The sequence below is a fragment of the Nomascus leucogenys genome, chromosome 12 (assembly GCF_006542625.1).
Source record: "Nomascus leucogenys isolate Asia chromosome 12, Asia_NLE_v1, whole genome shotgun sequence".
NCBI classification, from domain to species: Eukaryota; Metazoa; Chordata; class Mammalia; order Primates; family Hylobatidae; genus Nomascus; species Nomascus leucogenys.
The window spans coordinates 40,841,215-40,858,176 of record NC_044392.1 but is presented as its reverse complement, the minus strand read 5'-3'; the positions used below and the strand labels follow the sequence as shown (position 1 = coordinate 40,858,176).

The following is a 16,962-nucleotide window of genomic DNA, read 5'->3' as shown; positions in this document are numbered from 1 at the left end:
TATGTGTTAAATACTGTTGTTACTCACACTTCACTGATGACGAAGCTACAGCTCAGAAAGATCAAATGTTTTCCTACTGTGGACATGCAAGAAGTGTCAAAGCCAGGAGTCCCCTGCCTTAAGCTCTTTTAAGGTGCATGTCCTTTCTATCACTATTCTTTTTTGGTCACTCAACTTACAATGACCTATCCCTTACTTAAATTCCTCAGGTATTTAAAGTCTAATTTACATATTTTGGCACTCTATGCTATATTTAAAACATTCTGATATATTTATATGTTGTTTCTCCAGTCTATGCATTCCTTGAGAAATAAGCTATATATTTTTGTATTCCCCACAGAACAGTATTGGACACATAAAAATAAACCCTTCAGTTGATATTTGTTGATGTTACTTTGAATGAATTAAAATCCACAATACTTGGACAAAGACCTCAAAATAAATTGAGACCACATCCTTGTAAGATGCGGATGCCATCACTTACAATAGGGAAGTCATTAATTCAACACATTTCGGGGACACTGGTTATGGGATAATGCTGCTGTCCACTCTCCCTGAATATAGAGCCAGACTTGAAGCCATACCACATGTGTTTTAATGCAAGAAAACTTGGAATTTTGTCATGTGATGGAAGGGTTAAGGAATTAGGAAAGTTTATTGGAGGAAAAAGGGATGGGACATAATTTTTCTCTTCATATATTTGATGAATTGCCATATAGAAAAGGAATTCAATTTGTCTGTAAAGTATCTCAGGTTTAAACCAAGATTAGGATTTGGGGAAAATATTTTGATTCAATATAATGAAGATCTTTCTAATAGTAAAAGATGCTCAAATGTGGGATGAATTGCCTCGGCAGGCAATGAGCTCCTATAGTTATAAGTGCTCGGGCATGGTCTAGACCAGTGCTGCTGACTTTTATTATGCATATGAATTACTTGGGGATCTTGTTAAATGGTTGATTCTATTTCAGAAGATCTGGAGCAGGGCCTGATTCTGCATTTCTAATAAAGTCCCAGGTGATGCTGACGCTGCTTGTTCACAAACTATATTTCGGTAAAAAGGAGCTAGGCAACACTTTGGAAGTAATGTTGTAGCAGATAATTCAAGCAGTAATTGGGTGGTTCAGATAGATGACTTTCAAGATCCCATACAATTCTTAAATACATTTTGAAGAAATTTTGAGTTTAAGAAAGAATTTCTTACAGTGATGAGATAGATTAAGAGGCTATCAAAACAGTTTATTAAGAGACATTTGGCTGGGCGTCGTGGCTCACGCCTGTAATCCCAGCACTTTGGGAGGCTGAGGTGGGTGGATCACGAGGTCAGGAGATTGAGACCATCCTGGCCAACATAGTGAAACCCCATCTCTACTAAAAACACAAAAATTAGCTGGGAATGGTGGTGCATGCCTGTAATCCCAGCTACTTGGGAGGCGGAGGCAGGAGAATCCCTTGAACCAGGGAGTTGGAGGTTGCAGTGAGCTGAGATCGCGCCACAGTACTCTAGCCTGGCAACAGAGTGAGACTGTTACGCCTCAAAAAAAAAAAAAAAAAAAAGAGAGAGAGACCTTTATCAACAGATGCAACCTCTGCTGGTCTTCCTGTTTGGGAGAACTTTAGCATGACCTGACCCAGAGGCAGAAGGAGACAAATAACTTACATTTTTAACATTAATTCAGAAGTTTTAGAAAGGAGAAACATATGTAAAAGAAGTCACCCATAGTCCTATTAAGACTATGTGTGTGCTTAAATGTTCGCTTCAGGATTTTTATCCAGGCATAGGGAATTATTTGAAACATAAATATAATAAGTTAGTATGTTTTTGTATCTTGTCGTCTTCTGTTAGGACCACTGATTTTTACATCTTTAGGGAGCATCATTTACAAGCAACTCCAGGGGCATTACTTTCACATAATTTTTGTGAATGGTGGCCCCTGGAATTAATTCTGCAAGGTAGTAGCTCTGATAAGTCCTAGAAGAGTTCCTAGCACACAGTAAACATTTGTTAAGTGATTTTCATGTTATTATATTCTTTATAAGATTATTTTATGGCCATTACAAATATTTTATAGCCATTACAAATAAGAATAAAGGCATTGTTAGTTTTAAATAATTGTCTTTTTTTTTTTTTTTTTTGGAGATGGAGTCTCACTGTCACCCAGGCTGGAGTGCAGTGGCACGATCTTGGCTCACTGCAAGCTCCACCTCCCAGGTTCACACCATTCTCCTGACCCAGCCTCCCAAGTAGCTGGGACTACAGGCGCCCGCCACCTCGCCTGGCTAACTTTTTGTATTTTTAGTAGAGACGGGTTTTCACCATGTTAGCCAGGATGGTCTTGATCTCCTGACCTCGTGATCCACCCACCTTGGCCTCCTAAAGTGCTGGGATTACAGGCGTGAACCAACGCGCCTGGCCTATTACAGTCTTTATAATGACATAATAAAGACATCACAAATATGAACAAAGAAAATTGTGAAAATGTGGGTAAGTCTAAGTATATATTTATATATATAAAACAAGAATAATTATGTCTTGTGTGTTTAAAAATATATGAAATTCAAATAATGACCAAACGGTGACATAAATCAAGAGGTGAAATTATTGTGGACTTAAAGTATTATGCAGGAGGGAAGTAAACCTTAGACTTTGGTAAGTCAAAGTTGTATTTTATAATTTCTAGGGCAGCCACTAAAAAGACAGAAAAAAAGTTGTTCACTAATATGTAGAGGACAAAATTGAATAATAAAAATATAACTTAAAAAAATTTCCACCAAAGAAACCCCAGTCTCAGATAGCTTTACTAGCAATTTCTACTAAATATTTAAGGGGAGAAATAAGACATCCTACCCAAATATCGCAGAGAATACCAAAAAGGAAATGCACCCTGTGGTGGGTTGAACTGTGGCCCCAAAAGATATGTCCACCCAGAATCTCAAAATGTGACTTTATTTGAATAAAGGTCTTCACAGATGTCAAGATAAGGATTTCAAAATAAGGTCATCTGGATTAGAATAAGTCCTAAGTCTGATGATGAGTGTCCTTACAAAAGATGGAAAAGAAGAAGACACAGAGAGGGAGCTCATGTGAAGATGAAGGCAAAAATTGCAGATACACAACTACAAGCCAACAAATGCCACGGAGAGCCTGGAGCCACCAGATGCTGGAAGAGGCAAAGAGGATTTTCTCCTAAAGCCTCCAGAGGGAGTGTGGCCCTGAGGATGTGGCTCCTTGATTTTGGACTTCTGACCTCCAGAACTGTTAGAGAATCAATTTCTGTTGTTTTAAGCCACCAAGTTTCCAGTAATTTGTTAAGGCAGCCCTAGGAAACTAACACATACCCCAACTCCTTATGTGAATTAGCATAAATCTTTATATCAAAACCCCACTGGTTGGGCATGACTACCCAGGTCCCTTCCAGTTCTTAAAGTCTGAATTTTTAACAGGAGAGCGACCAACTTTACCATGATGTGGGTATTAGGTAGAGTAGCTCTGTGTCATTTTGGGATCAATCTGAGGCTTGTGATTAAAGAAGAGTCCAGGAAGAACTCTGTTACTTATTTTTTAAGGACATTTGAAATATTTCTACCTCAACTTGTATCCCAGTTAGATATATTCACAAGAATGCTATATACCAGACACTGCAGTGCCTTCTTAAAAAAAAAAGGCATTACAAAAGAGAATTACAGGCCAATTTCACTCAGAAACATAAGTGGAAAACAAAACTCTTAACAAAATGTTAGCAAATAAAATCCAGTAATGCTTAAAAAGGACTAGACTAAATTGGTCTACAACAAAATTAAGACCTTCTCTTTATCAGTAGGTATCTCTGAGAAATTCCAAAGGCAAGCTACAGATGGGTGAAGATATTTGCTGATGTATCTGCCAAAGGGCGCATATCCAAAATATATGAAAAGCATATACTAGTCCATAAAAGAAAGACTAAACCTCAAAGGGAAATGGGCAAGAGATTAAACGGGCACTTTAAGAAAGAATTTTAATATGGCCAATAAACATATGAAAAGTTGTTCAACTTCCTTAATAATTACAGAGATGTGGAATAAAAGCATAATAAGACACATCCAACAGTAGGACTAAAATTAGACTGTTAATACCAAGTTTTCATTAGAATGCATAGCAATTGAGGCCAGGAGCGGTGGCTCATGCCTGTAATCCTAGCACTTTGGGATGCTGAGGCAGGCAGATATCCTGAGATCAGGAGTTTGAGACCACCCTGACCAACATGGTGAAACCCTGTCTCTACTAAAAATACAACAATGAGCCAGGTGTGGTGGCACGCACCTGTAATCCCAGCTGCTTGGGAGGCCGAGACAGGAGAATGGCTTGAACCCAGGAGACAGAGGTTGCAGTGAGACAAGATCGTGCCACTGCACTCCAGCCTAGGCAACAGAGTGAAACTCTGTCTTAAAAAAAAAAAAAAGGCATAGCAATTGAGACTCTCATATGTAGCTGTTAGAAAAGTAAATGGATACGCCCACTTTGAAAAACAGCTCGGCCTTATCTAGTCAATTTGGAGATACGCATACTCTATGATTCAGCAATTCTACTTCTAGGTACATCTAGGTATATACCCAACAAAAGTATGTGCACATGTCCACTTAACGGCTTGCATATGAATGTTCACAGCTGCAACTTTCATAATAGCCTCAAACTGGAAATAACCCACATGTCCATCATAGTCAACTGGATAAATAAACTCTAGTATATCCATACGTTTATATTCTATGCAGCAATGAAAAAGAATGCATTATATCTAAATTCAAAGACATGTACGAATCTCATAAAGATAATATTGAGCAAAATAAATCAGACATGAGAGAAAAAAGAACAAAGAATTCAATTTTTATAAAGTTCAAAACTAAAAAAGGACAAAGCTAACCTATATTTCTAGAAGTCAGGATAGTGGTTATCTTTGGGGAGGAGAGAGGAAGTAATGATTGGGAAGTGGCACAGGGGGCCTTCAGGAAGTATGGGCAATGTTCTAGTCTTTGATCTGGGTGGTAGTTTTATGGTATTAGAAGACTCAATACTGAGGCCAGGCACAGTGGCTCACATCTGTAATCCCAGCACTTTGGGAGGCTGAGGTGGGCGGATCACTTGAGGTTAGTAGTTTGAGACCAGCCTGGCCAACATGGTGAAACGCCATCTCTACTAAAGATACAAAAATTAGCCGGGTGTGGTGGCAGGTGCCTGTAATCTCAGCTACTTAGAAGGCTGAGGCAGGAGAATCGCTTGAACCCAGGAGGCGGAGGTTGTAGTGAGCCCAGATCACACCACTGCACTCCAGCCTGGGTGATAAAGTAAGACTCTGTCAAAAAACAAAAAGCATGCAACACTGAAAAATGTAATTTCTCCTCATATAGATCTGTAGACTCAATACAATTCTAATAATTTTTTTCTTTTTGTGGTACTTGATAAGTTGATTCTAAAATACATATGAAAGTACAAAGGAACAAGAATAGCCAAAAACTTTTATAGCAAAACAAATTAGGAAGACTTGCTTTACCAAATATCGAGATATGTGCTTAAGGGTAATTCACTGAGCTGACATTAATGTGTTGTGTACTTTTTTGGTCAGAGTTGATCCTGACTGAGGATTGAGTATGCGTGAGTGTGTGTATGTGAGTGTGTGTGTGTGTGTGTGTGTGTGTAAAATGGAGGAGAGGACTCAAAGTGTGATTAGAAGCAGTTGGAAGCAGCAGAGGAGGTGGAAGTTAGTCCCCTCGAGTGTTTGCAAAGTAAGACATGCCTGCCCAGCACTCTCCTAGGTGTATAGTGGCTACAAATAGAGTAGAGAACAGACTCCAGTCCTCAAAGACTTTCAGTCTTGCAGGTCAGCTCAGACTCAAATGTAGAACTGGGAGGGCAGTCCTGAACTGATGAATGCCACTGAATTTTAAATTTTATTTAATTCAAATTAATTTACATTTAAAAAGCTACATGTGGCTAGTGACTACCATATATCATGCTTCACAGTAAAAAAGAGGAAGGCTAGCAGCATAGGATAGAGTAGTGAGGGAAGACACTATGGTAAAGATGAACCTGGTTACCTAAACATGCAGATGAGAGCATGGGGGGAAAGGGTTACTCTTGGGATTCTCATCTATTTAAATGGAGTTTAGTTGGGGGAAGGATGGAGTTGCGTTGTGTAATAAGCCCTCCAGGCCACTAGGGGACAGCAGAAATTAGAACTTTGTTCAAGAGTCCATCTCCTGGTTCTCAGAAGTGCATTTGCTGTCTTTTGATGCAATTTTCTAAGGTACTATCAAAACTGTCTTTACCTTCACATCCTTTACTCAAGAATTTGCCTCTTCCTACACCCCAGATGGCCAGATTCTGGCCTATACAATACCAAGAATTGCCTTCATGTTGAAAAACTAGTGTCTCTACATCTAACCACAATCCTTTTAGCGTCTCTATCCCTTCCTTCAAGCATATCTGCTTCTCAACTTCACCATGCATCCACTTTTTCCATCCTTCACTTCTTAGTCCAGTGATCACTCTATCACAGTTTTCTTTCTTCCATCTCATCTTTCATCTCTTTAACCACACTCTAGCTAGAACTTTGAAGATCCTACCTTCCTTGTCATTTTCGCACTTAGTAAATCCTAAACTTGGATCAGTCCAACATGTCACACAATAGCTTTTCCAAACCTTCTCCTCTCTCCTCGAGCCTGCACTCTTTTCCCTAGAAAAGGAAATAATTGAGTAACATGGAACCCTAGACTCCTACAATGCCAGAGCTGGAAAGAGTCATACAGTATGTATTTCCAGCTTCTTCATTTTTTTCCTATGAAGAAACATGACCAGAAAATTATCCAGTGTTGCCCATTATTTCAAACACTAACATTTAGTGACCTTTAGGAGAACTCTTCTTCTTGACTCCCGTTCCCTACTTTTCTCTGCTCTGGGTGGAAAACTGTGAATGTCCAACAGGCAAGGTAGACTGGCCAGGAATCCTCTAGGAAACATGACAGGTTCATCTCAAACAAAACATAGAACTTACACCTGGTTTCTGGACTTGGGCATAGATCGTAAGGCTTTTTTTTTCCATTGTTGTCTGGTAATGGTCCGTTTTACCTGGTGAAAAGAAACCAGAATGGTTATCTCTCTCTGGTCCCCAGCAGGAGCTCCTTACTCAGACCTGTCTGGTCTTTACTGTCCTTTGCATACCCACTTTCCCCAAGGGTAGAATAGAAACAAAGCCCTGAGTCCCAACCCCCCTGGACATTTGTCATATTGTCGTAGGTTAGTTACTTGATCACTCTATGCCTATCTGTGAAATGGGATTTGAAATACCTGCCTCACCGGGCTGTTGTGATAATTAAATGAGATACCAATTGTCAAGTGTTTAGAACATTGCCTGCTGCATAACAAATACCCAATATGCATTAGGTGTTTTTCTCATTGGTGTACCATTCAATTACTTTAATCTCTGTTGCTCAATGTGCATATCTGGTCTCCTAATAGGATTCTAAGTTCTTTGAGGGCAGGGCTAGTTGTTTATACCTCTTTTGTATTTTCCAGCTGGTAGTATGTTGCTTCACTGGCAGCTTTCTCACCTCCCTATTTCTGGGGGAATTGATGTGTGGGAGGTAAGGGTCGGGGGACATGTAGGAGGGATGTTCCACCTGGGACTATTTAGAAAATAAAGCAACAATGTCATTCTGTTGCCCACCATCTGGAAATTTTGCTCAGGGCCTAGAGTCTCAGGAAATTAATAAGTTGCAGAACATTTTAATTTTTAGCCAATTTTGAAAAGCTTTCTTTTTAAATTATAGGAGTAATTTATTCTCATCATAAAATAAAAATTGTGAAGAAATATATAAAGTAAAAAGTATAAATCCCCTTTCTTCATTAACCAACCCAATTTCATTCCCAAAAGAAACCATATTTTTCAATACCTGTGAAAAGAAGTGGGGAAAAAAAAGAAGAAACAATTTTTAAAAGTTTGGTGTATATCCCTGTAGATCAGCTTTGTGCAACAGAACTTTCTGAGATGATGGAAATGTTCCATATCTGCAATGTCTAATACAGCTTACAGACACGGGGCTATGGAGCAGCTGAACTGTGACTAATGTCACTGAATTTTAAATTTTATTTAATTCAAATTAATTTAAATTTAAAAAGCCACATGTGGCTAGTGAGTACCATATTAGACAATGCAGTTCTGGATATTTGCTATACTTATATAGACTTTTTTTCACACAATTGGTGTCATTCTGCACACACTTCTCTGTAACTTGATCTTTTCACTTAAAATGTCTTGAGGACACTTTTCATGTTAGCACAGTAGACCTATCTCATTCTTTCTAAAGTTGCACAGTATCCTTTGTATACATCATGCAGCAGTGAGGATGGTGGGAAAGTGGCAAACTGAAGCATGGAGGTTTATTATGGGATTATTGCAAAGTCCAGGCAGAGGCAATGGAGGCTAGACCCAGAAAATCACAGCCTTCAGGGTAGACTTATTTTAACACGTTAATTTATTCTCTTAAAAAACTGGGCTGGGTGCAGTGGCTCACGCCTATAATCCCAGCACTATGGGAGGCCGAGGTGGGCAGATCACGAGGTCAGGAGTTCGAGACCAGCCTGGCCAACGTGGGGAAACCCTGTCTCTACTAAAAATACAAAAATTAGCCAGGCGTGGTGGCACGCGCCTATAATTCCAGCTACTCAGGAGGCTGAGACAGAAGAACTGCTTGAGCCCAGGAGACAGAGGTTGCAGTGAGCTGAGATCATGCCATTACACTCCAGCCTGAGTGACAGAGCAACAATCTGTCTCAAAAAAAAAAAAAAAAAAAAGGCACATCTCTGAGGAAATAGCATTTTTAGGAGAGGCACATTTTTCTTTGGAAGGGAAAGGCCCAGTGTGTATGTGGTGAGCATGGTGGAATGTGCTGCATGAGGGTGTGAGTCCTGGGGAGGAAATGTGGGGCAGACATTGATGAAGTTCCAGGAATTCAAGGAAAGTCAGCATCAGATTTTTTGTGTGTGAGTATGAGCACGGTGTGCCTAGTAGTTTCAACTTCACTTTTTTGGTCAGAGTTGATCCTGACTGAGGAGTGTGAGTGAGTGCGTGTGTGTGTGTGTGTGTGTGTGTGTAAAATGGAGGTGAGGACTCAAGAAGCAGTTGGAGGTAGCAGAGGAGGTGCAAGTTAGTCCCCACGAGTGTTTGCAAAGTTAGACATGCCTGCCCAGCACTCTCCTAGGTGCTGTAGTGGCTACAAATGGAATAGAGAACAGACTGCAGTCCTCAAAGACTTTCAGTCTTGCAGCTCAGCTCAGACTCAAATGTAGAACTGGGAGGACAGTCCTAAATGGTCAGACAGATGGAAGAGGTAAGGTTGATTGTTGCTGCTTAAAAGGACCATTGGACCAAGATAATTTAGTTTCAGGTTATTTTCCCCAGTGCAAGAACAGGTTTTTAGGAGTAAGCCCAACTCGGCTCCAAGTCAGCAAGGTCTTAGGCTCTAATGAAAAAGTCTTGGCCTTAAAATTAGGACATCTACATTGTAGCCATCATTAGCTGTGTGGCATTGAACAAATCATGTCATCTCAGTGGGTCTTTTCTCTTAGCATAACTGTAAAATGAGGGCGTAGAGTATCTAATATCCTTTTCAACTTTTACCTGAAGCATAAAGTCTTATGTTACCATGACTTAAAATATTTTAAATTTGTTCTAGGTATTGTTTCTAGATGCTTCCAGTGCAGCCTCTCCTGGCCATAGCACTTAAACATTGCCATTTTAATTCATCTACACTAAGAGATTTGTCTATCTGTCTCTGTATCTATCTGTCTATGTATCTATCTATCTATCACCCATCGATGGGAACCACTGTGTTCAGTGTTTTCTGTGTATTGATACTAATCTCCACCACAATACCATGAAGTACATAGTATTACCCCTGTTTTGCAGATGAGAAGTTAAGTCATTTGATCACACAGCTTGTCAGTAGCAAAATCTACATCTGAATGTAAGTTTGTCTAATGCCTATACCCACATTCTTAATCAGTGTATTCTCCTGGACATGAAATTGCCAAAGAGTCCATTGAAAAGCCTTCAGCATCAGGCTGCATTCTGACGATTATATCATTAGAAGCTGCCAATATAATTCCTTTAGCAAGGTTTTGTGAAAGGTACAGCAACTAAATATAAATTTTACCACAAGTTTGAGGCAGAGTTTTGTGTGTTGCTAACTTACAAGGGACAAATGGTGAATGGGGATGAGGTGTGGATGGGTATATGTGTTGGGGAAGGTAGTGGGGAATTGTGGGATAGGGAGCACTATTCCCTTAGAGCACAACCATGTGATAAGCCAAGTGTAGTTGAGGAAGGAGTATGGCATAGGATCCCAGCAATTTTGCTAGGTAGGTTAATGTGGATAAGTTCAGTTCAGTTTTTTCATCCTGGGTATCTCACTATTTCCTCATAGTACAAGCTAAATGTGATTGCCCTACCCCCAGCCCCATAGACTGTCAACCTAATTTCTATCTGAATCACTCATCCCTCCTCCCTGGCTAACTCTTAGATGGAGGAAATGAGACACAAGTAGGTCGCTGTGCTATGATCTAGATTTTTTTATATAAGCAAAACCAACATGAGAGTGCTGAGGTAAGGGCTTTTCTAAGAAGGTTGCGTGTAGATGACACTGATCTACTTGAGAATGAAATCAGTCATCAGCTCAGTGTTATGAGGATCAAGTTCTATTCTTACCATGGGAAGGCAGCCAGGGCATCTGTCCTGGTCTTGGGTCAGGACATTTTGACTCCAGTATTGGTTGGTAGTAGTCAAGGTGGCTGAGGGGAGCACAATGCCCTGAGATATTGAATCATAGGGAAATTTGGAAGAGAGGACAGGGGATGGTACCTCTAGGCACTTAAATTGCAGGGGAATAATTGTGCCTTATTGGTTTCATTCTAAACCTGGTGACTTTTTGGATGAGATCCAATAATTTTCTGAATTCTGTTCCTAGTGAATACTCTTAAACTTCTTGTACACTTCTTCAGCATCCTGCGTTTACCCTGACGGCAGTGCTAGTCAAACTAAAATTTGAAATTATCTGAATAATGTCTCTCACATTAGAACCTGTGGCTCTTCTATTTCTCTCCATAGCCTAGTAGAGGGGATCAAGACATGTTGAATTAGATTGAATTAAGCAAGGTCCCAGGATATGTTTATCTACTATTTTTGCAAAGGCAGCTCCATGCAGACAGCCAAAGTGGTGAGAGCAAGTCTGAGCCTGTGGAGAGAGGTCCCGTGCTTACCACAGAGAGTGTGATAAGAATCTCTTTATTGCCAGACACCTACCTCTTCTTCTCAGCTGTAGTATTACCACCATGATGAGAATCATGATGACACCCCCTAACAGCCCAGCATACACTGCCCATGGTTTTGTTTCTGGAAAAAAAAAGAAGTCAAAGAGCAATCTCAAAAGTATTCTGAGCTTAAAAACATCCTACACGAAAGTGGGATAATGGACCCTCATGTTCTATTTCTGCATTCTCTCCCAAGGGAGACGTTTGTTTTCATGGTTTTAGAGGTCAGCTTTAGACCACTGAAAATTTTTGTATCTGTTTTCTTATTCTAATTTCTCTCACTATACTTTCACATTCTTAATTTCATAAAGATTTTTCTATCCAAATGCTTTATTTTTAACTCAACTACCACATGTCTAACATTAAATTATCTCCATCTCTCCTAAGTCAATCTCTCTGCCCAGTTTCTCCATCTTAAGATTGCTAATGTGTCCTGTGTCCATTTTGGGTAGAGAATATAATGGTTCCATGTGCTGTACCTGTGAATTCACACTATTCTCGTGAGACACTGGGAGGAAGAAAGATCTACTTATCTTTTTTAAAAATAAACCTAATAGTGCTATTGTTGTCCTTTCATGCAAATAACTGTGTTGAACCCAGCAGACCTGAACTGAAAGGAAGGTATTTAGTCTTTCCTCTAAATCATCTTCATGTTTAAAATTAGCCCGAGGACTAATCATCAAGGCTCAAAATCAGAGAGAAAAGTTTTATTGCTTTCTCTCCTTTACCCACTTTATCAAATCCTTTTGAACTAGGAGCAACACTTTGACAAACAGTGAATGAGAACTATTGCCCCCAGTAAACAAGACATGTAGCTCAATAAGATAATAATGAACAATTATTGAGCACTTGCAATGGGCCGCATATTTTTAGTGCATCAAGTGTACTAACATATTTAATCCTCACAATAATCTTACAAGGTAGGTAGTCATTACGCTCATTTTATGGAGAAGGAAAACAGTCTGCAGAACCTCAAGAACTAGAGCTTGGTTTAGGAGTAGAAATGTGGCTGAATACTAAAGACAGACTTCTAGGAGAGTCAGAGAGACTTATGGGCTTGGAAAAAGTTACACCGGGGTAATGAACAGTGGGGACCAAGCTGAAGCCCTAGGGTTCTAAGTAGAATATTCGCACTAAGGTTCTAAATAGAGTAACACCAGATGTTAACATTAATGTGTAAGGGAAACTTACAAGGATGACTGTGGAATAAGCCTGCTTGTTGTTGAACCTGTGAGGAATTTGTGGGGCAGAAATTAAAAGAAAAATAGTTGGGTTCCAAAGGAACAGAATCATGTGGACACAATCAGATGTTTACAGAGTCGACCAAAGATACAGACAGTCTCAATGAATTCATAAAATGCAGCCCACAAGATCCAAAGGGGCCTCCAGCCTGATAGCTGACAAGAAGTTGCCTTCTGGGTTTGAAAAGATTCTTTTTCTCCTTAGGCCTTTCACACATCAAGTTAGCCCAAGTAATCTCACTGAACTGAGTTTGCAAACACCTTGGTTATAGGTTCTATCCCCTAAATTAAATGTTTTAATTTTGCCAGATACCAACTTCAACAGTCATATGCTGTGATTAAAAAAAAAAGTTAGGGGGCAGGCAGAGAGTTCTGAATTTGTATAAAGCATGACATTTTGAATCATTGCTGATGCTGGAGGAAGGAGCAGCTCCACTCTGAGTGACTTATGGTCACTGAGAACCCTCTGTGCAGGAGTGTGTGTGTGTGTGTGTGTGTGTGTGTGTGTGTGTGTGTTTGAGAGAGATTGATTCATTCAAGGTTTATGATATCGACACTAGGAACTGCTGGAGAAATCACTCTAATACTAGGATAAGCAGCAAAGCCAATAGCCTGAACTTTGGGTTTCGTCAGCCTATGGAGCTGATCTAGCAAAACATTATAGTAGCACTTACTATTTTGACTAGTTCCTCCTTCTTCTTCTATCATAGATATTTTGGGAACTTCCAATGCAACAGTTGATTTGAGAAGAAACACCCCCACCATTTATATCATTTTAAAAGATAATATTTCTCTCCAATTTCACTTGAGATTAAAAAAATAAAACCAACAGACAAAGTAGTACCTCTGAACTGGAAAATAATATGACAAAACTTCATCAGTAATGCCTAGTGAGTCAGCCTCCTCTCCCTTGCGCCCGATGCCGGTTGCTCTGCTGCCCACCAAGTCACAGAAGCTAATGATGACTGGGTGCAGCACCAAGGCTTCAGGACGTGACAACACCAGCCCTCTCTATCCTTTCTAGGGTCTCTAGAGGATGAAAGCAATCTGCTACCTTTGTCCTATGACAAGCTTCTGCCAGTCCATCTAGATCTGAGAGATAAGTTGGCCATGGTCCTTAAAGATATTTCATAAACTCTAATTTTTTTCCTAATCTTTGGATACAAATATGAACCATAGACCTTTTTAACCTTAAGGGAACTATAGTATAGTACTTATTTTACCCAACCCACTAATTTCATTTTGGGGACACTGAGACTCAGACAGAAGTATCTAGAGTCATAGAAAAAGTCAGTGGCAGAGCTGGATAAGATGGAAACTACAGATTTTGTGGTTTGTGCTTTAGCCTCTCGAGATGTGGTCCCCATGAAGAAGGAAGTAGTGATGTCAAAGCCCTTTTGACTCAAACCTTTTGAGTCAAAAGCCCTCTGAGCAGCCAACCCATCCTTCATCATCCTCCATCCAACACATGCTCATTCCTGGCCCTAGGCTCCACCCCATACTCTCCTTCCTGCTGTACCCTAAGCTGTCCACCATGCCTGCCCAGCCTTGACGCCCAGGCCAATCTTCCTTTCTTTGTGTCACCTTTCCTGGCCATCCCAGCTCTTGCTCTTCCCTCTCCCGTGGACTCCTGCAGCACCCGGGGTTTATGTCATGTATCTTAGAACCTGAGTTTTGGCAACATCATCTTTACCAGGCAGACCATTTTCAGTGATGGTATTTGGAGCCAGATAGATAGGTTCAAATTCTGGGTCTACCACTTGATAGCTCTGTGACTACAGATAAGCTGCTTATACCCTCTGTGGCTTCAACTTCCTCATCTGTAAAATGAGCATAACAATAAGTTCACAGTGTTGTTCTGAGAAACCCATATAGTAATGTATGGGAAGTGCCCAGAGCAATGTCTGGAATCCATCATGTGGTCAGTAAGTGTCAATTACTTCTGCTAGCCTCAATTCTCCAAATAGTTGCTAGGTTCTAGGAGGTCAGAGACCATCTCTTACACTACTTTAACAGCTCTGTTAGTACTCAGTACATAATAGAGTCTCAGTAAATTATTGTTGATTGATTGGAAAGACAAGAAAATGAGTTTGATCTCAAGTCCAAAGGAGTCTCTTCACCGATGTCCAGAGATGCTTCAGTCCCATCTGTTCTTTACTTATGGCTTAGTTTCCCTATCTGTATAGTAGGCCCACGTATTTTTACACTTGGTGCTCATCCATTTGTTGCTATCCTCTAATTATATTTACATGGAAATCAAATGTCAGAGACCCCATGCTCTTAGGAATTTGGATAAATATGAAAAAAGTGCTACTATTACAGTTTGTTCAGGTCAAGCTGCACATGATTTCTGTAATTTCTGGGAGTAATTTCCTCGTGGTTCTCTAAGTCTTTGCTCCTATAACTCTGCTTGCTCTACTCTGTGCTTCCTTGGGTGCAAGGTTTAGTCCCTTCATCAGTGATATGGTTTGGCCACACCCCCACCCAAATCTCACCTTGAACTGTAATAATCCCCATGTGTCCAGGGTGGGGCCAGGTGGAGATAATTGAATCATGGGGTGGTTTCCCCCATGTTGTTCTCATGAGAGTGAATAAGTCTCACAAGATCTGATGGTTTTATAAATGGGAGTTCCCCTGCACAAGCTCTCTTGCCTGCTGCCATGTAAGACGTGATTTTGCTCCTCATTCGCCTTCAATCATGATTGTGAGGCCTCCCCAGCCATGTGGAACCATGAGCCAATTAAACTTCTTTCCTTTATAAATCACCCAGTCTCGGGTATGTCTTTATTGGCAGGATGAGAACAGACTAATACAATCAGTTTCCGCAAACATACCAAAAAAACTTTTTTTAAAAAAACTACACCAATAATTTTGTGGGTTTAAGTTCTCTACTGAAGATTGAAGGGTCCCAGGAAGCAAATTCCATTGTGAACCAGGCAGCTTTCACCACCTAGCAGGTTCAGACCCTCTCTTTCTCTTACCATTTCTGCACAAGTATCATCTTCCTCCATTCTCATACAGAACCATCCAACCCACACCCAGATTCCTCCAGGGTCTCCACCTGCCTTCTAGCGTTTATTAAGGTACTATCATAAACAAATACAATTCTTTTTCAAAGAGGAATTCTAGTAGCAGTTCCTTGATTATAATACGTTTCTTTAAATATTATATTTTTCTACCTAGTAAGATGTAGAAGTCCCACTTTGATTGCAAATTCCGTGAAGGTAGGCCCTGTACCTTATTCTTTATTTGTATCCTCCATTCCACCGGAAACAATATAGGGCAGGAGGGCACTCAATATGCACTCGATGAACTACGTTAAATTAAATTAGAGTCCACAAAAATGGATCTAGAAAAAGACTGTCGTGTACCTTTCTGTTTAAAAATTACCAGAAGGAATGCAGGGTCACCTGCTGAATGGCCCAAGGCAGGAATCAAAGGGAGGGAGCGGTGACCCACTTGGCTTATACTTTACAATAACAAGATGGAGCCAGGAGGCAAGAGTGTGTCTGTGCCATCGGCGCTTCACCTGTGCTCCCATTTTCAAACCACCATTTCCTGTGGCAGAAGCTCCAGCTCTTCTTCTCTTTGCTCAGTCATGCAGTGAGGCCTCTCTGGATGGTGATGCTGAGATACTGAGAAATCAAAGTTGTCTTGGGGTCTACAAGCTCCTGACTCCTTCATTCACAAAGAAATGCTACCTGAACATTTCTGAACCAGAGATTTGGAACTCCCCCTACTCTTAGAGGCTCTTAGAGGCGGCCGAGCAGGCTGGTCAAGAACTCACATGCCATTTGGGAAGAGTGCTTTGCTCGGGTCTCCACCCTGGGCCCTCCCCACCTATTGGCTGTGGTTTAAACGTGATAACTTGGCAGACAGTCACACCTCCAAGGAAAAAGCCAGAGGGCTTTTTTTTTCTTGTCTCTGAAAGTCTGTTGTCACAGAAACACAAAAGGTGTCTCTCTCTCTCTCTCTCCTCAAGTCCCCAAATCTTATTATTAATTTTTTTTTAGGAAAGATGAAGAAGAAAACTAAAAAGAATCTGAGAAACAAATGTATTTCACCCAGGAGACACTGCGATGTTAGCGTAACGGTGGGAGCGTGCCAGATCTCCTTCCTGCCTTTCATGTGGTTCTGTCAGCAAAGGCTGCCATCTTCAAGAGATACATTCTTGTTCGTGGCAGTTTCCATTCAGAACTGGGGGTGGGGGAGGATGCTCATGAACCATATACTAATTTAAATTCTGGGACCATGCAAGTAAACATTTTTACGGAGTTCACAGCTTCCAGAAAAATCCCTTTCAACCTGCCTATCCCACCGAGCATTGCAGAGGCTACTAGCTCCATTGCGATTGCGCTCACGCTTTCATGGTAATACGAGTCT

The 16,962-nt window shown here is 40.6% G+C and overlaps 1 protein-coding gene across 2 annotated transcripts in view; it reads right to left on the bottom strand.

Moving 5' to 3' along the window:
- The window catches only part of SLAMF1 (signaling lymphocytic activation molecule family member 1), a 39,862-nt gene that overhangs the window by 4,926 nt on the left and 17,974 nt on the right, over nucleotides 1-16,962 (bottom strand). The window contains exons 4-6 of one of the 2 annotated variants that reach the window (XM_030823203.1): nucleotides 11,331-11,420; nucleotides 10,737-10,819; nucleotides 7,026-7,099 (exon numbers count right to left, since the gene is read on the bottom strand). In XM_030823203.1, coding sequence (XP_030679063.1) covers nucleotides 7,026-7,099; nucleotides 10,737-10,819; nucleotides 11,331-11,420 — 247 coding nt within the window. The remainder of the gene's footprint in view (nucleotides 1-7,025; nucleotides 7,100-10,736; nucleotides 10,820-11,330; nucleotides 11,421-16,962) is intronic. The other variant, XM_030823204.1, reaches the window with a different exon arrangement.